This window comes from Excalfactoria chinensis, chromosome 1 (genome assembly GCF_039878825.1).
Source record: "Excalfactoria chinensis isolate bCotChi1 chromosome 1, bCotChi1.hap2, whole genome shotgun sequence".
Taxonomy (NCBI): Eukaryota; Metazoa; Chordata; class Aves; order Galliformes; family Phasianidae; genus Excalfactoria; species Excalfactoria chinensis.
Genome location: NC_092825.1, coordinates 156025438 through 156051550, shown reverse-complemented (window position 1 = coordinate 156051550; position 26113 = coordinate 156025438). Strand labels below are relative to the sequence as shown.

Genomic DNA, 26113 nt, shown 5'->3' with positions numbered 1-26113 from the left:
CAGATGACTAGAAGTCATTTCAGGCTTTCAGTGTTCATCCAGGGAAGAACATTTCACTCTGTGATGTGCCTTACAGTTATGGTCAGGAGGGCGAGAATTGCTGCCTTGCTGCTGGAGAACACTGCAGATCCCTCCTTAGATTCACTGCCTACCTGGGGACAAGGACTGTGGGATACAAACAGCCATTGTGAACTGGATTTGGTCTCTAATCAAGATGGCACAAGGGTCCTGGCTCTGTTAGCTTCTTAAGCAAGACAGTATAAATAAAATGTAAGCAGAAAAGCCAAACATAGTGTTGGCCTCACCATGCTGTCACTGAAATGAGTTGGTCTTCTGACATTATCAACCACTGGAGCAGAGCTATCCATTTTCAGATCTCCTCACTTAACTGGGAGACTTTTTTTTTTTTCCCATTAAAGAACACTGATTAGGTCCTTCCTAGCCTATTTTGTCTGAAAAGAAGTTCTTTTTCTCACACAATTAGTGGAAGAATCTACTCTTTCCATGGTTCACACTCCTTCAGTACGAGCAGGGGAAAAAGCACATTTCTGTCCAAGAAGGTTCAGTAGTAAGTAGGATGGGGCATCATGACAGTCTTTGATCACTTTTCCTCTATCTACCAAATTTCTGTAAGCCCCAGCTGGCATTTAGGTCTGCAGCTCTCAGATCTGTCACAGATGTTTGGTTGTTAACTGTCACGGCCATTCTTTTCTCTCACTTGGAAACTCTGTCACAGGTACGTTTGTTGTTGGCTGAAAACTGCTGAATCCAGTCAGTGCCATGATCATTATAACTACCATTTACTCTTAAATATACAGGTTTTAGTATCAGTTTAGTGCTGAGATTAACATCATTGTAGAATAGATGAAGCATTTTATGGATATATGTGTTAATATACCCTAAAGGCAGGGAAGCTTTGTACTCCTTTATATCCACCTACCTTGTGCACACCAATATCTATTCAGCACATAATCCAGCCAGTGTACTTATACACAATCATAACCTGATTTTTCACCAAATGCAGTACTAAAGAGAAGAGTAAATAAAAGAGATAAAAAACATTACTCCTTGTACTTGCTTTTTACCTGCTGAATAAATAGACCAGAATAATTAAGTTGGAAATGTTTTTATTACTCTACTAAATATGAATTCTAATTAGATCTTCCTGTTTTCCTAGAAAAGCAGCACTAGGGTAATAATTGCAATACTGATCATTATTTATAAATTTATGGGGAATGGATACAAGATAAGAGCAAGGAACTGGACCAAATGTTCTCTTTCAGGCCAGTCTCTTCTTTTCCAGCCCTGTTGTTGATGTTTGGGTTCTGGTAAGAAATATGTGTCCAGGATGGGGAAAATTGTTCTCATAAATATTATTTTTATTCCCTTGTGCTTTTTAGGGCTCTGAACAGAACTGTGCATGTCCAAACTTCCAGAAAATACTTAGTCTTTCTGATTATATTAAAATAATAATAATAATAAATTTTAAAGGAGCAGCTGCCAATTAAGTAGTAATTGTTTCCCATATCTCAGACAAGCCAAAAGATTTGTCCTCTGTTTTCAACAACCTCTCCTTACTAAAAGTAGCGCTTTATTTCCCATTTCTGTGACCACTCCTTCAACAGTTTCAGAGGAAGTGTAAACAAGGGACCACAGATTCTCTAAGCACCATATTCTTGATTGCTGTTATAGTGGTGAAATGATAGAGAGTAGCATATTTTTGCCTGCTACCAATGGTAAAGCTGAAGTGAGATTGTCAGGAAGAATTAACACTTTGAAGAGAAATAATCTGGTGTACATGTTTGATTGAAAGTATGAAAGAAGTCAGCTAGTATCTTCATTAGCACACTAGTGTAGTCTAGTGGCAATGATGTACAGGTCTCATAAGTTCTACAGCCTAGCAATCTTATGTGAATTATTTAAAAGATCCTAGCATCAACTTCCTGATTACATAGTCTCCAGAAGCATTTGATGCTTTCATTACAAGGAACTCTGCTTCCACTGCAAGGAACTATATTTAAATGGCAATAACACTGAGTAAATTGATTCTTTTCCCTAATGTCATTTGTCCTTCTAGTTAAAACGTGTCGTGTCTTTTTGTGCTCCTTTAAAACGAATATTTTTTCTTGAATAGGAAAATGAAAATTTAAAAAAAAAAAAAATCTAATTTGATTTGCTAAGAAAGAGCATGCTATATCATGCTCATTTGCGGTCCCATGAAAGAACAGATGTGGTCACACAGTTCAAGTGCCATTGCCTTGTGAAGACGTATCAACAATGGATAGGTACAGGTTGGAAAGCTGGAGAAGAAGAGGTTGCTATGAACGGATGACCGTGTCTTCTTTTGAATGTGCATCATGCCAGGTACCACCTGTTACCTTGTAGGACAAATATGAGGGCAGAGGGAATCTGAGATTCACCTAGGATCAGCCCTCTTCCTTTGATCAGGATTGGAACGAACTCTAAGTTCATCTGCTCATACATCCATTGCTAGCAAAAGACAAGGGTTATATAACGTCAGTGACCTCGTTTAGCAAAGGTATGAGGGGGCTTTATTGCTGAGATGCAATTGGCTTTGTCCAAACTTCTCCCCTCCACAGTTCATCATGAAAATAAAGACCTTGTGCAAACTGCTATAAAAGGTGGATCCTAGAAAGGGATTCCTGCTGCTAGCACAAAGTATCTGTAAACTGGGAGGATTTCACTTCTGGCAGGAAGGTTGGTCCTGAAAGGTCCCTAAGGACTTCAGTCTTTTCATTTGATGTAACAGTTCACAACAGACTTAAGAGATTGTTTTTCTTGACTGGAGTAAGAGAAAAACTGCTTGACAAAGAAAGCTGTAGATTGTTAAGCTATTCTTTGCACCAGCCACATTCTCCTTCCACCTGATCCACAATTCTAGACACAGCCTCTTGTAGTTGCCATGGCTGAATTACTCTGCATCATGGAAACAAAAGAAACGGAGATCTAATTATCTGATATCTATTATGTATTCTTTAGTATCATACAATAATGTAAGTAATAAGGAGCCTCCAAAGATCACATGCTCAAAGCAGAATCAGCTCTGGAGTTGTTTTGCTAGGGGCCTAGTCTGGCTGATTTCACAGTTCCTTCTAGATGGAGGGTCCACAGCTTCTCTGAACTCTTGTTCCAGTGACTGGCTACCATAATGTGAGATGTAATAGAAGTGTAACTCGTGTCTATTAGCTCACAGTTCTTACCTGAGAAAAGCCTGACAGCATCTTCTCCGTAATGTCCCTTCAAGCAGTTACAGTTCCATCTGTCTGTTTTCTCACTTGACATATTTCAGTCCTGCCAACGCCTGTGTTTGGTGCTGTGAAGCTATAAGACCTCTGCGGTCAATCTAATAGCAGGGGATGGGAGCATGACAAACATCTCTGCAAGGAAGTGGCAGGACAATGTTCTTCATTATTACCATGATACACACACACTCTTCAGGTGTATGCCTTGCTTCCCAGACCCTCACAAGGTGGTTAATCCACAGAGTTAACATGCTCAGGATATTCTTTTCCTCTGGTCAGAAGGAAAGCTCACTTTGCAGGTTAATTCCCTAAACAAGCTGGAGATGGGCTGCGGACCCTATGGAGCTTTCACCAGATCAGAGAAGGAAGATCAGGACTGGGTCTCTTAACATTACAAACCCCAGGAGCCATCCAAACAATCATATCCCTGTAATTACTATGACATTGGCAGTCCCTGAGAGATGGGAATGATGAGAAGCGTTGCTCTATTACACTGAGTTACCCTTTTCTCCTTTAAAAATAAAATCCACAATCATACTCTTTATTTTAATAATGCCTTGTCATACATCAGTTTGGCATGTATGTCACCCTTATTGCTGCAACATGGCTAACTTCCTCAAGGGCTCATTTCTAAAGCTTCTTTGACTTGTCTTTCACATTCCTCTGTTTCCTTGGTGATTTGTCTGGCCTCATCAGCGTCTTGTTACTAATGCGTATTTGCTCAGCTGGGAAGTCACTTTCTCATTATTCAAGCCTGCCATGTGCTGGCCATTTGTGATATGAAATCTTGTCTGCCTTAGAAATAGACACAAACACCCTTCCATCCTGTCCACTGGCAGAGCGATATGTATTTTTATTTTGCAATTGATCGTGTGCCTGAGATTTCATTTTGATTCATTATTTCTTTTCCTTCCACTTGAGGAGGACTCTGCCAAGAAATATTTATCATCGTTCCCCTCTTTATTTGTGAACATCCTGGAAGACTTTTGAAACACTTTTTTTTTCCCTTGCCTTTCCTTGCTGATTTTTGTCCTTTTCCATCTGGCCAATTCTTTTTTCTTTCTATAAAATAAAGTTGGAATTGACAGCATAAAGCTTGCTTTGGGATGAAAAAGGAGAAAGAATAAAGCCTCAGAAATGGGCACTTTAATTGTTAGGTTACTTCTGCAGTTCTCTCAGCGCCTATGATTTCACACTTTTTAGGTCACCAGTTCTGGTGTATCATAGGGGAAATGTCTGCACTTTTGTTCAGGTTGCAACTTGCTTTGTTTTGGTTATTTTTTAGGGTACAAGCCTTAGTGTCTTCAGGACTGAAAAAGGTAACCTTGGGTGGAATTCAGCCTGCCTTTCTGAGGCACGTGACTCTTGACTTCATTTTAGGCAGCTAGTGGACCAGAGCTCCCAATTTTTCATGTACAGGAGAGTAAATAAATCCTTCATTGGTTGTAAGTGGAAAACAATATTTTGCCTCCTAATATCATGTAGATAACATTTATAATTCAGTTGCCTGTGTTCACTAGTTGTCAAAGGCATGTATTCAACTGAGTTAGCACAGTTATAATGTGTAACATCATCCCTCCTTGGCTGATATTTTATAGGAGTTTGCCATAGATCTTTTCTGGTCACTCTGCAGCTACTCCAGAAACCAGAGGATGAATCCACTTCTGGCCAAATGGGATGGGTTTGCTGAGACTGCCTGTTCCCTGTGATCAAAGGCAATGCTCCTACCTCAGAGAAACCCTTTTGTCTGAACTTCTGCGCTTCCCTTTCAGGCAACTGTGGAGAACAAAAAAATAGCAAAAATAGGTCCATTCAGCAGTGTAACTGCTAAACTTGTGGCAAACACTAGTTTTCCTTTTTCATTATTCTGTCAGCCTTCTAGTATCCTAAGTACTGCCTCAGGCCTTGTGGTCTCTTCTGATCTGCCTCCCTTTTCTTAGCGTTGATGGTTTCTTTCTGGCAACCACTCATTCCTTCTGAGAGCCTTTGTCTTGCTAGGCTGTGTGTATGCCTTTCTAGATATGTCCATAATTTATATTTAAATGTACATAAGTAACACTGCCTTCTGGGGAGAAAGGAAGAAATGTGAGCTGGGAGGTGAAGAGGAAAAAGAAGGCATGTTTCATGATACACAACAGCAAGCTATTACTTTCCCTTTAGGACTTCTCATATATTTCAAGGCACTGTGTGTTGTTCGGTTGTTAGCATTCTTGGCCACACTGGCACCACATTGTACACAGTCTGAGTAATTCAGCTGGCTTCAGTAATGCCATCTATATTTAATGTTTCAGAAGCTGTGAAGACTGGTTTAAGATGGTAATTTTGTGTCTGAGCTTGCAAGATCTACACCACATGGGCAGCTCCAAACCGCTGCTGAGCCAAACCAGCTTTGGAGGTGGGAACGTGTGGAAAAAGATATATTAAAAAAAATAATGCACACACACACATACACTTCCCTCTTATATAGAGAAATCAGCTACTCACATATGTACAAGGAGGAATTTGGTCCTCATGAATGAAGCAAGCTTAACACTGAAGAGGTGTATTTGCCAAAGAAGCTCCAGAACTTTCATGGGAAACAGGCATGCTGCCTTGAATTTTTTATATATGTATATATATATATATTTAACCTAAAACACATTTTTTGGCATCTGGACAGACAATCATTACATTAATTCTCTCTCCTTTCCTGTCTCCTCTCTGACAATGCCAATGATAGGACATAAGTGATATATATTTACCCATCTGATCTAGATCTACTTCAAGGCTTTCTCTCTTAGGGATAGCCCAGCAGCCACAATGATAAATAGCTCTGTTTGCACACATACCAGCTGTGCTTCCAGACCAGTACTGGTGGAGCTCAAGGCTGTGTATGGGATGCCTTACTCTGAGATGCTTGGAACTGGATCTCTGAAACTTAATCAGCGATGCATGTTTTCCAGACTTCTTCCATTCATCAGTTAGTCCTGGATATCTTTCCCTGCTGATATCAGAAGCAGAGTTCTCCCCTGAGCAAATTGTTGACTGAATTACATGGCTGTGCCACCAAGTCGATGACACTGGGGCTTCAGGAAATGGCCAGAGAAGTGAAACAGGATTGAAGAAAGGGTTATTTTGATAGCTATGTTGGCAGAAACCCTGAGGCAAGCCAGAAGGACACAACAGGTGGAAAGTGAAGTAGCAAATGTGTGGGTGGGTGGGCACTGGAGGAAACTCTGGTGGAAGACCTGGAAGAGGCAGTGAAGTAGATGGAACAAGATCAGTCATCAGGAAGAGCAAAATCAAGGAGAACATTTTTGTTTTCTTTTAATTGATCACGGTATGTACTTGCAAGCAATCTGAAGGGCAAAAACATATTTCTATAGGATCAATTTTTAATAAGCACATTCATGTGGAAAAAAAAAAATCCTGAATAATTAAATACCATCATCTTGGCATCATTCATTGCAATCGCTATGGAGTGGCTGTCTGTTTATATGCAGGCATGACAGCAGTTACTGTTACAAAACTTGCCTCATTCCTGCCAGTGTAACATCCTCTTTCCATTTGCTTCTAATTTTGCCAGACATCACGTGTTTGTGCTGATCGTCTGTCTTGGTCTGATATATATATATTTTTCAGTCAAAGCTACTTCATCATTTCCTAAATTAAGACTAGAAGGGAAAAAATATGTAGTGTGGCAGTTATAATTCCTTTTACTTGTTGGTGGCATCAACCACTTGGGAAAAAAAAAAAAAGCTCTGAAACTGACCCATGTAAAATGAGCAGATTCTGCAGCTTTTAGAGATAAATGAGAGGAGGAGTAAAAGAAAAAAGGTTATGTCCCCAGGGCATGGTTACAAGGATTAAACTATTCTGGTGTCTCTGGGGGATGGACGGGAAGATCCCAGTTTTGTGAATGAAAAACCTTATGTGTGACTGGAAATGTGGTACATTAGTTACAGATGTTCTGTTTTCCATCTCCATGAAATGGGAACCGTTTACTGTCTCGAAAATATGAGTGGAGGGACTCACAGAAAGCCTATAGTCATTGGCAGTTTAACTGTTAAGACTCCAGGAAAGTTTTATTTCATGTCAGGTGATTGCAGTATCAGCTGCAAACCCATAAAAACCCATACAAACCAAGAACATTGGATGCGTCCTGGGATTCCTGATCCTAACTGGCCTGAAACCAAGTGCAGTGATGCTGAGTGGGGAGTATCTGTCCTTGTGCTGTCTGAGTGTGTCTGCCACTCCAGTTCTTCCCATGCTAGGCCTGCTCTTTGGAAATTGCCTCGAACACAAAATAGAAAGTCAGGATCAAAGGAAGAAAGATATAATTAGACTAAAGCACAGTAGGAGATAGCAGTGGAAGATGTGAAAATAAAACAGCAGTAGTTTGTGAGGTGGTCTGTGATATATAAGACTTGGCTGTGGAAGTTAGTTAGGATGAGGAATGTGATTTTAGCGTTTCCAGTGAAAGTATAACAAGTTCAGCCTATAAGTGAATAGGCTTACCAATGGCAAAGATGGACTTAAGATTATCCAGGTGGGAGCTTATATTGTTCAGAAGGACAGCTCTAGGGTTTCTCCCAGAAGCTGGAGTGAAATATCTGAATTGAGATGAAGGTTTGGTCTAGAAGGTAGTGGTATTCTCCTTGGACTGGCAAGCCTATTCACTTCCTCCAGAGGCTGTGGAGCATACAGGATCCCTTGTGTGGTTCTCCCCGGACTCCCTCATGCTTGTAGCACAGCACTGGGAAATGTTGTTAATCAAATCTTACATTTCAGGGTTTCAGCTGTTTGCCTGGAGAGGCAAACAAGGAATTCCCTTCCCAGGTATATAATCAACTAAATGCATTTCTGGATCATGTGAGGATCATAGAATCATAGAATTCTTAGAGTTGGAAGGGACCTTTAAAGGTCATCTAGCCCAACAGCCCTGCAGTGAACAGGGACATGCACAGCTAGATCAAGTTGCCCAGGACCTGATGCAGCCTCACCTTGAAAGTCTCCAGGGATAGGGCATGAACTCTATCTCTGGGCAGTCTGTTCCAGTGCCTCACCACCCTCACTGTGAAAGGCTTTTTCCTTATATCAAACTTAAATCTACCCCCTTGAAGCCATTTCCCTTTGTTCTGTCACCACAGACAATGCTAAAGAGTCTCTCCCCTTCTTTCCTGTAGCTCTCCTTTAGAGACTGAAAGGCCACTATCAGGTCACTTCAGAGCCTTCTCATCTCCAGGCCGAACAGCCCCAGCTCCTTCAACCTGTCCTTGTAGGTGAGATGTACCATCCCTTGGATCATCTCATTCATTTTCACTTCTCCCTTTGAACTGTCAGAGACTGGCCACATTGGTGAGACATAACTGCTCAGGGAATGGAGATGGAGATATCAGAGATGGACAGCCTGTGCCAGTGAAAAAAATACGTACTCAAGGTGAGGGCTGTAAAAGTGCAGAGCAAAGGAAAAGCACTCCCCTTGGCTAGATTTACTCTGCTTAATGCTGCCCAAGTTACACTTTGCCCTTCTGTCTGCCAAGACACGCTGTTGACACAGGTTCTGTTTGTTGTTGACAAAAACCTCAGATGCATTCACTTGTCAACCTGGATTATCAAGGGCAAGATGAGGTAGAGAGTGCCAGCACTTCCCTGCAGCTCCTGGAGAAATCCAGAGGGAGCATGAAGTAGGGACAGTGGGGAGATGCCAAGGTGAGCCTGACACCATCTTGGCCACTGGGCCCTTCTTTCTAAAGTGTAGAAAACAACTATAAATATCCTGGGAGAAGATTAATGATCTGTCTTAAAACATGAGATTGCATGAGGTGACCAAATTGTCCCTTTGGGGCCAAAAGGTTATGAAACATTTGGAAATCTATTACTGCACTATGGAGCTGCCTGCAGAACAGTGTGTGACACCTGACCGTACAAATGCATTGTATCTTCTGAAATTGTAGGGAATGGTACCCAGCAGGCAAAATGAACACAGGTTTGAGGTGGTGATCAGATCCTGGTCAGGAACACACCTAGTTGGACTGTAAGAGAGTGGAAGATAAAGTTGGACATGGATTTTATGTTAGTGGCTTAATGAATCCATCAAATTGGTGTTTACTCACACCGGAAATGTACTACCAATAACTCCGTCGGACCCGAAAATGTTGAATGTTTCCATGCAGCTCTGAAAACAATACTGGCACTGAGTCCTTTCATGCCTGGGACTTTCAGTGCCATGGAACAAGGCCAGAGGCTATTTCTGCATTTATTGTCTGTAATTAAGCAAGATGCTGAACACCTGCAACATCTGCTTGAGTCAGAGTTACCAGTCCTAAGCACATGCATAAACTGAGCATTAGGTGTTTAGATACATGGTCAAATAAGTAATCCTAGTTATTAAAGTAATTGCTTGCTCAAGTAGTCCTTAAAAAGGAGTATAAGCATTTGTTGTCTGAGCAAATCAGAATTTCCTTCCTTGATTACTAACAGAGATCAGCATATACTCATTTCTAATCTCTTGGTTGTCTTCTCTAGCTCTTTAGCAATGTGTAACATTCATCACATTAACACAAAATTATATAATTATTTCAGGATTAATTAAATCCACCGACCTGCTCTTAACAGCTCCAATATATCTGTATAGAGCTTGGGACTAGCCAGGACCAGGGGATATGGACTTTCAAAGATGTCCCTACATCCCAGAATTGTCTTCCTAAAAATTGTTTTTGGACGTGGCTTTTTGTTTTGACATTCACATCAGCTGTCTTCCTAGCTGATATATTGATTGGAGGGCGTCAGTCTTTCTGGTCTAATAAAATATCACAGCATGAGAAGGAAAAAAAAGAAAGGGAAAGCTTTTGTCTTCTTGGCAACTCAATGTGAAAGCTTTCCAGAATATTGCTTTGCATAGAATGAAAATGGCTTTGAGCCAGTGACTAATTATATTAAAAGGCTGTGCTTTTAAATTATTTATGTACCATAGTGTTTACCCTAGTATTATTAAAACCACTGCATATACTTCTACAAATAAGATTTTGCTTCAGATGAATGTGACAGTCCCTCCGTGGGTGATATACTGTACCAGGAGTTTCTACTTTAATGTAACAAATATCTTAATACGCATTAACAGATGCACTACTTGTGAAGCACTGCTGCAGAAGGGGATGCAGATGAAAATAATTCACCTCTGGTCCATTTAGACACAGATTACGCAACAATAATAAGTGTAGGAGCAGGCTGCAAAGCGTTGCTTGAAATGAGGATTTATCAAACTGAAGGTTTAATACTGTTTTGGATCCAGATAGTGCTAACCAGAACCTTCTTTTGTTTGTACAGCAATTGCTGAGCATCCAGGAAGAATTAAATAACAAAAAATCAGAGCTGGAGCAAGCCAAGGAAGAACAAACGCACACACAAGCAATGCTTAAAGTCCTGCAGGAACAGGTGAGTGCTTCTGGTGGGAGAAAAATGCAGCTTTAGGCATGCTGAGGGGATGGAGGAGTCATGGCTTTGCCTCCAAAATCCATAGGAGCCCGACCACTGACTGTGCTGTAAGCACGACATGACCTTATGTCACGTCTGTGTGTCTGCTCTGATTAGCATTTCTGAATGCAGCCGGAGCTGACACAGAGTTTAAGGGAACAGAGTGAAAATGGACCCTTATTTTACACTATCCAGGAGGGAATTTACATCCTGAATAGAATTTCCACTTACTTTGTTCAACATAGACGTCAGTGAGGTGTATTTTCACTCCAATAAAAGATGGAGAGTTAAATATGCCTGAAAAGCTCTTTCAAAACTAGTATTAAAGACAAAGAGCTTGTCATCTCCTGTGTCATTCATGCATATATCACGAACTTATCCCAGTGGCATTACAAATAGTAGTTCGTCAATGCACTTTTCTAAGCAGCGAAAAGCAAACAGCTGTAAATCTGATTCTTTTTCTTAGCTTTCTTTCATACTGTGGTGTTCTGTGCCACTGAGAAGTCTATTTAATACCGCTGTTGTATAAGCAAGGTAAGATGGACAGTTCCACAGCAGGAGGAAAATCTGGAGCTGGATTTGTAAATCTGGAGACAAAACAGTGCACTGTGTGCAGGCACAGTTTGCACAAAATGAATGTGTTGTTTATAAACCACATAGCATGGTCACACTGAAATCACAGATCCCCACCTGTGCTGCATAGGAACTGTCTCTGCTGTGAGATGTGTTTTTGGTCTTTCTACCTGAGCTTAGAGCTAAAGTATTTTGTGACTTGGTCATTATGTGCAGTTTAAACACAGTGGGTTCTGAACTGCCTTGATGGCAGAGATTCAGCAGGTTCTCATGATTAAGAGTTTTCAGCATGTATGTGTGCATAGGTCAGACGGATTTAAACATTTAATCTACACATCAGGGCAGGTAAATCATGTGCATTTCAGATTTTTGTAATGCTCATTACAAAAGCTCTGACATTGTTCCACACCTAACATTTGTTTTTGAAACTATCTTATGATCAGTATATTCTATAAACTAATAATTTACATTCTGGGAAAAAAAAATAAAAAAAAAAAATTAAAGATTTTATTTTCAGATATATGTTCTAATTGCTTATTGTTACAAAGATAACCTTCTAACTAAGAACTGATGCAGGACCGTGCTCTAGAAAAAGCCCTGGGGAAGAATGGATTAGGTAACAGCAGCATCTTTGCAAACACAGAATCTACTAGATCTCTGAAGCTAATTGCATCTCATTTCCATTCCTACATGGCATTCAAGGTACAGCATTATAAAATACTCCCTAAAATAATAACGAAATTGAATGGTCTTATTTTATCTTGGTAGCAATTAAATTTTGCTGAAACACCCAGTAATATCTTACAGTCTGAAGCCCCAGTAGGGACCAGAGGGACCACCAGGGCAGGCTTCTGAATCTCTGCAGACTCCTACTAATTGCGAATCAAATGTGCACTCATGCTAGGCAGACAGACGAAACAGTAGCTGGAAAAAAGGCACGATGGATCTGCATTTCTCTTGAGCATTAGCTGAAACATGCCTAGGGCTAAGACTGTAAGTAGCCAGAATTCCTAAAGAGAGCTGCACAGCCAGTGTGCTTCTCCAACAACCCTGAATCACTTCCAAAATCTTCCAGAGTAGCAAAGCCTTAGCAGTAATGACCCCCACTTGCCAAGGCTCACAGCTTTCTTTTACAAGCACCACAGCTCGTCTGTGTGCTCTTCCAACAATGAGTGTTAAAAATCATATGGCAGAGTCAAGTTAACACGAACATTTCTTTAAAAAATACACAGTGCTGTGCTCCTGCCTCGATTGCATTAATCCTTTTTTGTGATACGTTTGCTAAAATCTGGCTTTTCATCTCAGACATCCTGCTGGCAATGGTCCTGTTCACTTGTGCACCACGCTGCACAACTGTAGCAAAAGGCTTCTAGTCAGATCTGACCCACAGCGAGCAGCTCTGGTTGCCAGAGGACTTTGTGCCCACTGGTTTGTGCCTGACCTGTCCCACCATGGCATGAGATGTGTCATATAGACTTCCAACTCCCTTACCCTCCTCCTTTCCTTTCAGGTCATCCCTTGGTTGTTACTGGCACTAGTTCATTGTGTAGCCTCAGCATGCTCTCTGCTGGCAACATCACTCTCACCGCCAGTCTGCAATGGAGCTTGCCTCAAAGGTATGACAAGTCTCATTTTTCCAATATTGTATGTTTTGCCAAGGTTTCTATTTCAACATTTAACTGTTTTGGATTTGAGAGATGAATATAATTTAAATTTGAATTTAAAACAAAAAAACAAAAAACAAAAAAACAAAACAAAAAAAACAATATTGGAAAAAAGAGACTTCATCCCTCTAGCCTATGGGAGCAGCACATTTTCTAGCCTAGTTTTCTACTATTAGCTGCCCTGGTTCACCTCCACCCCCTACTGCAGTGGCTATAGTGTCAATGTGGATGCTAGCACTTTCTTGCTTAAACTCTGATATCCTTTTCAAGGCAGTACAGGACATGAAAAAGGCTCAAGCATCCTGCTGCATTCATTGGGTTAACACTGCCTCCACCAGTGCTGAGGTGGTGATGGTGAAAAACTGGTGAGCTGAAAGCCTCACAGACCAACATAGGCTGGAGGCTGAGCCCATTTTCCTATCAAAAATGCATGGGGAAATGGAGAGTTGTATGTCACCAGTAGAACACATAGAGGGCATTGCCCAAAAAGCTGGCAACTACCAAGGGATGATGGTATTTTATCAACCTTAAAAAGGAAAGGAGAAAGGTAAGTATTGAACAGCGCTCCCAGAGCACTCAGACATGGCATTAGCGTGCAGAACAGGTTTACACATCCAATGACGCTTCCCTGACCTCATATTCAGATGAGTAATTCAGCTGAACTTCTCAGGACTGCTCATGTGTGGTGCATTTGTATAACAAAGAATTGGCAGAATCAGGAAATAGCTTGCAGCATGATGGAGAAATTCTTGACGCTGGGCTTTGAATGGAAGAAACCTTCTTGTCTCAGTCTTACAAGCATCCTCACAGTGAGGTGGTTTCACAGAATGATGGAAGAATTTTGCAGTGGATTCACTGGAAATGCACCACATTACTTTCAGTATGAATCGAAAGTTGTACAAGAGTATTGAAAGATTAGCATCACTCAGTTAAACCAGGATCTGATGACTCTGCAGTCCCCAATTGTCCTTTGTACCACTTTCTAAGGAATTACTGCCCCTTCCCTCTCTTTCAGGACTGGTTTAGTGGTTCACACTGCTTTGCATCATGAAGTATACAAATCATATAATGGTCACTTACCTTAATTGTCAGATTAGCAGCTGTGAGAAGGGACTGATCCATGGCTAGCTTTAGCTGTTGCTGCCAGATAGCAAAAAGATGATAGAAGTAACACTGCCAATCATAACATGGTGGTAGTTAGCCAAGGCTGCTGTGTCAGACACATAATCAAAACATAATTATGTTCATATTCACCTGGATTTTAGATCCAGCATCATTCAATATCACAACTGTATCATCAACAGTTAAATTACTCCAGATTCTTTGGAAAAAAAAAAACACATATGGACACCAAGGAATACAGAGGAAAGATCCATTCATTGTTTCCCATTTTCCCCCTACCCCAGATATCTACTTTCAAATGGTGTTGAAAGCTTCCTCTAAGAGTACAAACCTCCGTGGTTCACAGGCTTAGGAGAGCTGTGGTGTCTCCTCAGTCACAGGATGAATGATTGTATATTTCACTGTGGCTCAGGACATGAGCTAGGATACTCCTTAAATCTCTCAGGAATGACTTTTCCAATCGCCCATGTAATCCCGGATTTCCCCAAGAAAGACAGTTGAGGAGGAAAAAATGTTGTAGTCCAGGCCATAAATTGGAAATTGGCAGCATTTCCTTGATTCTTCTTGCCAATGGTTAAATAAAAGAGGCGTACTTCGCTTCACTTCCTTTTCCATCATACCCAGGAGCCTTATCAGTTATTTAGATGAGTCCTCATGAAGGAAACATCCAGTTGGTAGCATTTTTTTGGCATCTTAAACAGCTCAAAATATATCATTCAAAAGTAATCATTAGCAAAACACTATTTAGCTAGTGGCAACTTGCAAATGTTGTAAAGTTTAAACTAATAGCGACAAGAATGGGAAATGAAATCATTTGTTATTCCTGAGTGCCAATTCTGCACACTTTTTATGCCTTGAAACTACTTTCTAATCTTATTATTTAAAAAATAATGACCCAGTCTTATTATTTTCCTTTTTTCTTTTCTTTTTTTTTTATTTATTTTATTTTTGGCCAACCTATCACGCCTTAAGTATGTGGGTTTCAAAATGACTTGAGCAAAACTCATTAGAATTATATGCTCCATCTGTTTTTCTCATTGGAAGCCTTATAAAACACTCCTTCAAATAAATCAGAGATAACTGTGTGAAATACTCAAGTAATGTGCTTGTTTTGTTCTGTTTTGTGTTTGATTTTTGTTTTGTTTTGTTCTGTTTTTGTTTACTCTTTGCAGTTAAAAAGCGCCAAGGAATTAGCAGAAATCAATGGGCATGATGAATCTCAGGCAAATGTAGGTACAGCTATATATGTATAGATTTAGTGACGTATATGCATGCTTACGGTCTCAAATTTTTCTGTTTATGTCTTAAAGCTGATAGAGTGGCTGAGTGATTTGCACATCGTGTTTGAAGTGGCTGTTTTTTTCCTGAAGCCACAGGTTCAAACCCCAGCAAACTTCATTTCGAGGTAGATAAATTGAGTTCCATGCAATTGACTTTGCAGGATTTATTTGAATGAGACTTTAACAACCAATGTCCTAGTTGTTATATGTAGGTGTTAAAGATACCATGGAAACGACTGCAGGAGAAGAGCTTCGGCCTACTGTCCTGTCCAGGATTACTCAACCAACAGAGTTATACTGTTTGTCTCTGTGGCTGCCACCTCACAGCTGAGCTACTTTGGCCGTATTTCAGTTCTGAGGGAGGCTGTTCATGTACATGTATAATTTGAAAACAGCTAATTTGCACAAAAAGGACCGTAGTAATTCACTGAGTCATTATTTTGTCCAAAATTATTAAAGGACTTGCTAAGGTCGTGGTTTTTTAAAGCGACTGCCAAAGAAACCAAACATGCTCCTATTGTTCCCTTAATGATTGTTGTCAAAACAACAATTTGTTTAAGAGGAGAGGAAATAGAGACTTTTCCTGCTATGTTCATAGTCCAAACCATGCAGCTCTGTGCTTTGTCATAAAAAATAGATTAATTAAAACTGATTATACATGATATTTTCAACCCAGTCAAAAGAACGGGCAACAGTCTGAATGCTAATATATTTTAACATCTATTTTAATCAATATTTTCTCTAATGGCACAGCCAGGAAAGCAGTTTTATTTTCAATATGTATGGAACTCTCAATTTTTTTGACCTACTTGGTGATAAGAGAATGTTGTGCTCCTTTTCTAATCCATCCCTGAATCTCATTACTTGCGGCCTGTTTCCGCAGTGAAGCCAATAGAGCCTCACAGCTCTCAGCATTTGGACAGGAGACATTCAATACTGTCTGATAGCTCCAGCAAATCTGCAGTTGCAGTCTATCTGCACAGCATCTCACTGTCCCTTGGAAAGACTCTGTTTCCAAACCCAAATAAAGACATTAATCTGCTGGTGATCTTGAAATGCTCACATTTGCTTCCTAAAAACTTTTATTTGTACAAACAGCTGCTTTTAAATTTCCTAAGGGGAATTAGAAAGTTTCCAAAGGAACTTGAACCCGTCTTTGAAAATGTGCATGAAGCAGTGTTTCACCAGATTGAAATGTTTTAAGGGAAAATTTCCAAATTACTTCAACTTTTATCATTCTGATTCACATAAAGCAGAATTATAGAATCATAGAATCATAGAATCACCAAGGTTGGAAAAGACCTCCAGGATCATCCAGTCCAACCATCCATCTACTATCAATATTTCCATGCTAAACCGTGTCCCTCAGTACAGAAGAGCATGGAAGATACATTTCTATATAATATACAGGTTTAAATAACATTAAAATGTTTCAGTTCTGTAAAGAGAGGGTTTCAGTAGATAATTCCCAGAATTTAAAACAAACAAGTGCAGAATCTTTGGTTAATGGTATATTGTTCAATATTTAATATTCTGTTCTAGTTTTTAATAGTAGGAGTTGTGCCTGAGTTTTGCTCTGTTTTCTGCTCCTCTTTTCTGTGATCTCTTTCCATGAAGACCTCGCAGCAATATTAGATTCCTCAGAAAAGAAGTCAATACCTAAATCACTGCTGAAGAGGGAAACTAGATGGGTACAATTACCGAGTCACAATTGTAGCCATGTACTTGGCAATGATGCCACTAAGAGATTCAAGATGGCATAGCAGAACAGATAGAAAGAGAGAACTAACGGAAAATAACAGAGTTAAAGCATTTGCAACATTAGTGAACTTTGTAAAACAGAAGTTGAAGCACCTATGAAACAAGTGTCCTTTATACTGAATGTATAGAGTACAGGTGTTGTGCCTTGCAGGTTGTCTCTCCACATCTATTCTCAGCAGACATCTGGCCCTTGCCTTTGGCCACTGTGTCAATCTGGAATGATCAAAGAGAAAAAGGCCTGGTGGCTCGTGCGTGGCTGTTAGTGAACTGTGATGCATATAATAGGATTAGGATATATTTGTTACAGTTGACAGGTTGAATTCAGCAAATGAAATACCTTTACATGAAGAGCAACAGTGATAGGTGTTGGTAAGGAAAAAATGACAGCGTATGTCTATACACAGAACACAATCTAATCTTCACACTGTGGCATATTTAGATTTCTCTGCAGAAAGTCAAGCTCCTATAAAGGACAATAAGAAACTTGAGGCACATTGCATACACATCAAAAATTTCCTATTATAATCTTAAAAGATTATCTCCTCCAGTCCTGGGGCTTTCTGCTGATGGCACTGGTCTGCAGTATATTTTACATTAAAAATATGTTTTTTTTTAAGGTAGAGCCTGGAAATATCTTTCTTAGGAAAAACAGATATAGATGAACAATGTATACTTAGACCAAAGCTGGCATTTTTTTTCATGTTTCAGTTATGTCAGATCATCCTGAAAGAGAAGTAAGAAGCTGGATACTTTGGGAAACATAATATTGGAAACATAATATTCCTCCCGAAACATGCCCCACATGTATAACATGCAGAACTTTACTATTTTTCCCTCACTTTTTCCAGGAGAATTAAGCATAACTAATTCAGAGGCTGGAGCAAATGACAACATTACCCTCTCAACCATGACAGTTCACAAAACACAAAGCTGGGGGGACAGGAAGCAGAAATGAGTGCTTTGCAGGTATAGCAGTTATTTCTAGAAAGCACATCCATCTCAACATGGTCTGTAAACAGTCACAAAGGTGTTTCACATGTGACTTGCCAGTTGCATGTGTGGTGTTATTTGTTCTGGCTGTTGTCCCTTCCCAACTACAGCCTGTGGTAGGAAAGGCCAGGTGCCAGGCTGAGGTGGTTCTTTTGAGTGGAGAGCCTTCTGCTGACAGAGCAAGCCCTCAGCACTCAAGCACTGCCTGAGGAGCCATCACACAGCATTCATTTCCTCCAGCCCTGTGGTCAGGAAAAGATTGTTTCTTGCTTTTAATATGTACTTTTAATTTCCTCCTCGTTGCTTCATATAATACTGTTTAATTCACATCTCTGTCTTCACTGAAAATAATGGCCATCATACAATTATAATTTCAGATGTAATCCTCTTCCAGGATATGCTCGTGCTCTTGGGACCTGATTATCCCCAATGTGAAAAAAAAAAGGTCCTGCACAGGATGTGTGCTTGAGTAGAGAATTTTGCAACCTCAAAATACTAATTTCCTGTTTTGTGTTTCACTCTGTAAATGTCATTTTATTCTTCCACCGTTTCTGTGGTTTCATTGTCTTTCTATGGAGCATCTTCTGTTAAGGGCAGTGCTGTACTTTACCTGAAGAACTCCTTTTTTATTCACTGCTGAGTTCAGCATAACATGCAAATGCAGTTACATAGCCTTGGTGAATATATCCCTATTTTGGAGGCAGGAAAGTTGACTTCCATGGTATCCTCTAGTAGTAAACAAGAGATCTTGAACGTGAGCCTTACTTTAGATCTGGGTGCTCTTTTTCCAGAATTTGTCTTCCTCCCTTGACAGCTACCTGTCTTTTCTTAGATGGAGAATAACTCCTGTGAATAACTCCCATTATTACCCTTGTAAAAGTACAACAAAATGCCAGTCTAGAGTATCAGCCCTTCACGTTCAAACCAAAGCAAGTGATGGGTCATGGTCATAAGAGGCATTTTGAATGCTCAGATTTAAATTACATGGTAAAATCCCAACTCTCTTGTCTTTAAATACCTCTCGCATTTAATAAGCCAGGATTTCACCAGAAGACTCCTAGGGTAACCTCATTATCAGCAGGTTATAATGCAACAGATATGTTGTTTTATATGAGGGCAAAGGTGATCCCACCACAAGTTTTTTAACAGCTTTTTTTCTTTTCCATTTTGAGTTTCATTGCTTGAGCAAAGTAATGACTTTGACCTCATTCATCTGTGTCCTTCTAGTTAGCATCTCCAGCAAGTTGGATGCAATATTTTGTGGGTTTGTCTCCAGACGTGGAATCAATAATATTAAGTAGGGATGTATTTTTCAATTTGAATGCTTGAAGCTATTACTAGAGCATTTCTCAAGTTCAACCAAGCATCTTACATTTGATGTTGATTCTTCCTTTAATTTTTTCCCCCTGTATCTGTTTTTCAAGCAATTACCAGACAATCCTTATCTCTGAGGAGGAGTATACCCAGGGTGAAATGTTTCAACCATTTTACTAAATTGCTCACTTTATGCTACAGTGGAAGTGATGTTATTTATAACTACAGCCTAGTCTTCTCTTTTCACATATAGTGGGTTAATCACTGATGATCTCCACCAAAGATATAAGACAGCTCTTAAATAAGGCTCAAATTTGTGGTCAGCTGGGCCAGGATCTAGAAAGCTAACACCCCCGCTTCAGTTTTGGGGAAAGTCTGTTAATCAAACAATCCCATCAAACTCCTGAGAGTTCACGTGCTCAACATGAATACCTTTAATGGAAATACCCAAGATACATGCCATGAGCATCCCATTTCAGTATATATCTTAGTACATGACTGGCATAGGATGGGGCACCTCAATGCTACTTGTGTGTCTGCCTCACATTGAGCTCAGTGTGATGAAGAGGCCTCAAACACAGACAGAAGAGAGGCAGCTAGAGGAGGGCAAGGTCTGCTTGAATTGTGCCAGTGGTTCAGGACTATGGGACAACAGCTGGTCACCTATATTGATGAGGATCCCAAGAAAGTAGTTACTGATGTTCTTGGATCACTTTGTGAGTGCCACAGTTATCTCCTGGATAACCCTTTCTTCAAAAGGCTTGTCTTCATAGAACAACACAAACTTACAATTAAAAATGTTCTCCACAGCACTAACATAAAAGAAATTTGGTCCTCAAATTTTGGCCAAGCAACCTTAGTGCAGGGTTTGCGTGTGGCAGGAAACTGTGTGTATTTATTTTCTGTCTGATCTTCCCAGTTGATTGGGGTTTGTATGCTGTGGGCCTCAGTCCCAGCAAGCTGAGGTGGGTCAGCAAGTAGCCGCCTCAGCTCTGCTGGGACTCTCTGTCCTTGTGGTCAGCAATTCTGCAGCACGTGGGAATGAGTGGGCACTGCATAATGTGCAGTGATGACAGCTGAGTGCATTAAAGGGAGAGTGGGAAGAGGGTCCTGGCAGCCTTTCTGTGCCTAAGAGCGTGGGGTCTGCATCCTCTTCTTGATGTTGTGGCTCTGCCCTCTCCAGCCTCTGTTGTAGCTGCTCCCCTTTGCAAGGGGACTGCGCTCAGTCAATTAATTCATTTAATGAATGCAGTTAATTGTCTGAAGAGAGCAAGCAAGAGTAACTGTGCTGCGCTGGGATGAGAATAACCCCCTAAGGAGAGGGAGATTTGATTTCTCATTATGGGTGTGCTGTGTTGTTAGATGGTGTAAGGACTGAGTGTCCTGAATGGAGAGAGACACCATCTATCCCCATACATTAGAGATCTCAATTATTGCCTGTATTCATATTCTTATGTCACGATGGGGCTAGGACAACGGGGTGAGGAATGGCTATGTCTCTCTTGTCCTTGCCCACTTTTTTCCATTCCAGGCATTTATTTGTAGCCCTTCCATCACTCATTTCCTTTCATTTCCTTCAATTTAAGGCATGTAGATTATGATAAATTCAAGCAGCTCGGACCATTTGCAGATCAGCAGCTTTTCTACTTACCACAGGAATGAGGAATGACCACCTTGTTAATTCAATACTGTGAGGACTGAAAAATAACAGGAGTTTGACTGTGTTATCCTCAGCCCTCAGAAGTTCTCACACACTGATCAAGGCTCCCCAAGTTTCCCCTTTGCTGCCCCAGCCCTGATTCGGTGTGTTGGAAAATAGCAATTAAGTTTAATTAGCACAGTGCAGATTTCTCTGCTGGCTGAATCAGTGTCTCCCTGCACTTTCAGGCATGATCCAACACTATGGGGAAGCAAACTGCTACAGTAGATCAAAGAGACTTCTGACATAGAATCATCAGATCACAGAATGGTTTGGGTTGGAAGGGACGTTTAAGATCATGTAGTTCCAACCCCCTGCTATGGGCAGGGACACCTTCCTCCAGACCAGGTTGCTCACAGCCCCATCCAGCCTGGCCTTGAATGTTTCCAGGGAGGGTGCATCCACAGCCTCACTGGTCAACCAGTTCCCAGTGTCTCACCACCCTCACAGTAAAGAATTTCTTCCTAATATCTAGTCTACATCTACCCTCAAATGCATGGTTTGAGCTACTTGAAGCTGAGCTTTCACAAATAACCCCTTTATTAATATGTAGCAAGAAATCACACTACCTCCCTTGTCCCTAGCTGGAAGTGTCATAGCAGCAATGTAATTTGACTTTCTGTTGGAGTGAACACCTATCATCTGAGGGAGGAAAAGAGAGAACTCTGAAACACAATGATAAAACCCATTCAGCCACCCACTCAGAAAATCAAAAAAGTTTTTTGACTTCATATTTTACACGAGCTCCACAGGGAGACAGTTCTTCAATGCCCAGAGCTATCTTGACATTTTAATAATATCTGATCGTTATGTACAGTCTTTCATCCCAAAGCATTCCTCCCAAGTATTTATACAGGCGTCATCCCATCATTTCTAGTGAGCAAATGAATAATGTTCAGCCTTACGCATATGCAGCTGTGTGTTTAACCCATGCTGCACACAAGATAGATTGGCTTATTATCACAGAACTTGGACTCCCCCACAACCACCCTAGGGATGAGGATGATATGTCCCATCTCTGCTTCAGCCACGATGTCGAGGCTGGTGATGAGTGATGTCCTCCAAGGTCCATCTTTTCTCCTTCAGCTCTGCCCTTGTGAAGCTCCATCTGGAGTGCTACATTCAGGTCCTATTACTAGAAGGATGTGGAGCTGTTGGAGTAGGTTGAGAGAAGACCACAAAGGTGATCAGAGGGCTGGAGCACCTTCCATATGAAGATAGGCTGAGGGAGTTAAGCTTATTCATCCTGGAGAAGAGGAGGCTTCAGTGAAACCTCATTGCAGCCCTCCAATACTTGAAGCAGGAGGGAGACTGACTTTTTACATGGTCTGATAGTGATAGAAAGAAGGGGAATGGTTTTAATTTAAATAAATAAGAGAGAGAGATTTAGATCATCTGCTAGGAGGAAATTCTTTACTCAGAGAGTGGTGAGGCACTGGCTTGGCACAGATTTCCAGAGGAGCTGTGGGTGCTCCATCCCTGGAGACCAGGTTGGATGGGGGCCCTGGGCAGCTTGTTCTGGTGAGTGGCAGCCCTGCACACAGCAGAGGGGATGGAAATGGATGGTCTTTAAGGTTCCTTCCAACCAAAGCCATTCTGTGACTCTATCATTTCCATACAGAGATTTCTGTGAATATGGGTGTTGCCCTGTGTTTTCAGATATCTAGAATTATTGTCTTTCAAATCCAAACCCTTGTTGAAACCCTGTTCACTCTGACATGTGCATTGTTTTGGTTCTCCCCCACTGATTTCCTTTTACTTCAACAAAAATATTCTCTAAATAATTCAACATCCTGAAAGGAAAGTTAATTGCCTTTTGATTTTCCTTTCTAGCTTTTTTATTTTTATTTTTTTACTTTGTATTAATTTTAATTTAGTAGTGATTGCTGGAAGGATATCTGTGTTAAAGAACTTTTGAACGGGCTTTGAGAAGTTCTCAGTCTCAAATAAACACAAAGCATCCTCCCTTACAGTGCTGTCAGTGTTGCTGGTGGGTAGGTAATGCTTTCCTTCAGACAACCACTGGTTTGCTGCAATTTCCTATTGCAAAGTGTGCAAAATGACAATTACCTTTTCCCTTGCAAAACAACCACCTTCACACTGCATGAAACATCTGTGTTAAGTCATCAGAAACCTACACATAAATCCAACTTTAGAAAATGAAGCAACCTGATCATACTTTTAGAAATAGGCATGAAGTAAGTTTCGTATTAGTCATCCATATTTTGCATATGTACATCCCTATAAAATTGATATGCTCAAATACAATGAGAATAATATGAAGGCATAGTTTCTATGAGAAAAGAGTTTTCACATTATTGCTACTTGCCTAAACTCAGCAGGTGAAAGTTATAATAGTAAAAGCTTTGTAATGAAACAGTTAAAAGCATCTCTCTGGCAAACGGGTTGGAAAAATAGGATGTCAAGAGCACCATAATACAATTAATTTTCACTTCTGAAAACACTTCTATCATGTAGGATAAATCAGACAAACTAATCTTAGATGCAGAGTGCTGTGTTTCAAATGCTTCATTCACAAGACCTTAAGTTTGTTGTTCTCGTTTTTCTTCATTGTTGTTCCTATGATTTTAATACCAGATAACGTTTCAAACCGATTGTCAACAGTTTTACTACCAGTGTACTCTTAACTTTACTGTCATGGTACAATTTCCTTTATTAATGTATTTCAAAAGTAAATTTCCACATTAGTGTACTTTAAAAGTAATTACACATTGCTGTGGCTGACAAATGCAATGCTGGTTTATTGCATAGCTCAAAATAAGTTATGAAGTCTTGATCTGAGTGAACAGATGACACCTGGTCTCTATCATTTCTAATGATAAATGAGTCACAAGCACAAACTGTTACAGTACTCACCAGCAGCGTAGCATATGGCAAATACTTACTTCTGCATCACTACTTAGACAGCAGTAGGATAGGGATCCCCTGAGACCCTGCGTGGGGAATAAAAAAAAGGAAAACGAGAAGTTGCCAGCCTAGAGTGGTGGGCTTTAATCCGTCTATGGCTAGGGGGGGCAGCTTGAAAATTAGTGAGGAAATGGGTTGGCTTGGTGAGAAAATGGATCAGGATGGCAAGATCAAGAGGGCCCTTGGTGAGGGTAACACGGGACAGATGGAGATCCACTTCAGATGCCCGTATACAAACATACCTGGGAAACAAAGAGGAGGAGATGGAGTACTGTGTGCTGACACAGAACTGTTATGTTGTTGGAATAACTGGGATGCGTGAGACAGCACATTCATCTGAGGTTCGGTGATGGATGGGAAAACAATACAAGCATTTACCTGCTTCTTGTGTGAAGTCTGAAGATGTGGAGCTTGTCTGTGGAACAGGCAGCAGGCTGGCTAAAAACTGGAAGGTCTGGATCAGAGGAACCCACCTTTACCACATCTCCTGGGAAAAGGATGGAACAAGATAGCTTAGGAGTTGTTTTTTCTAGGCAAATGAGGGAGGAGGTTAGGAGCTGCCAATATGGATTTACCAGAAGTAAGTTCTTGACCAACCTGATTCCCTCTCTGGTGAAATGTCTCTTTGCTTGAAGGGACTGCAGCCCCCCCTGACTTTTGTAGGGTTTTGGAACAAGGCATCCTATGGCATCTGTGTGTCCAATTTGGGTTGTTACAGTCAGACTGTGTGGACACCCAAACCAAGGTCACTGCTGTTTCCCTCTACTTCACCAATCACACTGTGATACTGTATCCTCTCTGGGGACCCCTGCAGGAGACAGACAATGAGAGACCAGAGCAAGCTCATCACAGACCACCATGACAGTCAGAGGCTGGAGCATTTGTGAGAAGAGCACAAGGGAACAGGTCTGGTTCTTGCCTGGAAATTATCTGAGTCATGATCGCCATCTGCGATTGTATTCTACATTTCTACAATCCTACATTTTCTGCATTTGCAAGGAAATCTGATTTAAGTTAAATTTAAATAAGATTTTTCATTGTAGTTGAGCTCAAGGTGAGTTGAATAATTTTGTATTCACCATGGATCAGAGCACATACAAGACAGTACCCGTTCTTGACTGACAGGCATATTAAGCTGTCAGAAGTTGTCCTGTACCTCAAACTTTCATATGCCCATGTACTTAAGGACTTGATGAGCATTAAACCTAATGCAAGACTTCCATTTGCATGATTGGAAATCAAATTAGGTTCCACTCCAGTTAAAACAATAAGATAAAATTTTCTGATGTAGGTTCTTGGGTACATTTAATAAAAGACCAGCAAAGTAAACACAACTGTGCCAAACTTTAGGAGAATTGCAGGTAAATGAAAGTAAAATTGCATGTTGTTTGTGTCATATGCCAGTTTCTACTCCTCTTTGCAGTGGAATCATCAAACATGCACTCCTATCAATAAGCAGAGTCTGGACAATCAGATCTTAAATCTCAGCTTGAGTTCTGTGGACTCAGAACATGCAAATTTGCCTATCAAGAGCTTAAAGACTGCAGATTCAGTATCACGTGTGTGGGTTTTTCTTCTATCAAAACCATAAAACTGCATTTCGTTTCCAAGCTTATGGCATCTCTCTGCCTTGCTGTTAATAGCCTGCAAGATTTTTGCTCATGTATCAGACATACAGCTTTTTCTCCTACTCAGAAATCCTCAGGCTGATGAAAAATTGTTGTGTATCCCATACATTCAGCATGTGTCTGCTATGTCCAGCATATAGTAATCCTTCCTTCTGCCACTGCTCTAAACACAAACAGCTTGCTTTGTACAAACTTCAGCATGACCTACAAACGCTTCCAGATTTTTTTAATGTGTCCTTCAGAAGGCTAATATTATTCTTACCTCCCCACTACAAAGATCTGCAGAATTCCATATGCCACACCAAAGTAAATAAGGTCTTTGAAGACAATCTGCAGTTGTCATTCCTCCTAGGTTTAAAGGTAATCATCAAACAGCTGGATTACCCAGATATCTTCCTATCTCAGCTCTTAGGATATTTACATCCTGATCACATGC

At 40.6% G+C, this 26113-nt stretch overlaps 1 protein-coding gene across 6 annotated transcripts in view; it reads left to right on the top strand.

Moving 5' to 3' along the window:
• ENOX1 (ecto-NOX disulfide-thiol exchanger 1) overlaps window positions 1–26113 on the top strand; it is a 360206-nt gene that overhangs the window by 322878 nt on the left and 11215 nt on the right. For 4 of the 6 annotated variants that reach the window (XM_072358747.1, XM_072358765.1, XM_072358757.1 and 1 more), the window contains 2 exons: window positions 10572–10679; window positions 15250–15306. In XM_072358747.1, the coding sequence (XP_072214848.1) occupies window positions 10572–10679; window positions 15250–15306 (165 nt within the window). The remainder of the gene's footprint in view (window positions 1–10571; window positions 10680–15249; window positions 15307–26113) is intronic. The other 2 variants (XM_072358786.1, XM_072358793.1) reach the window with 1 other exon arrangement.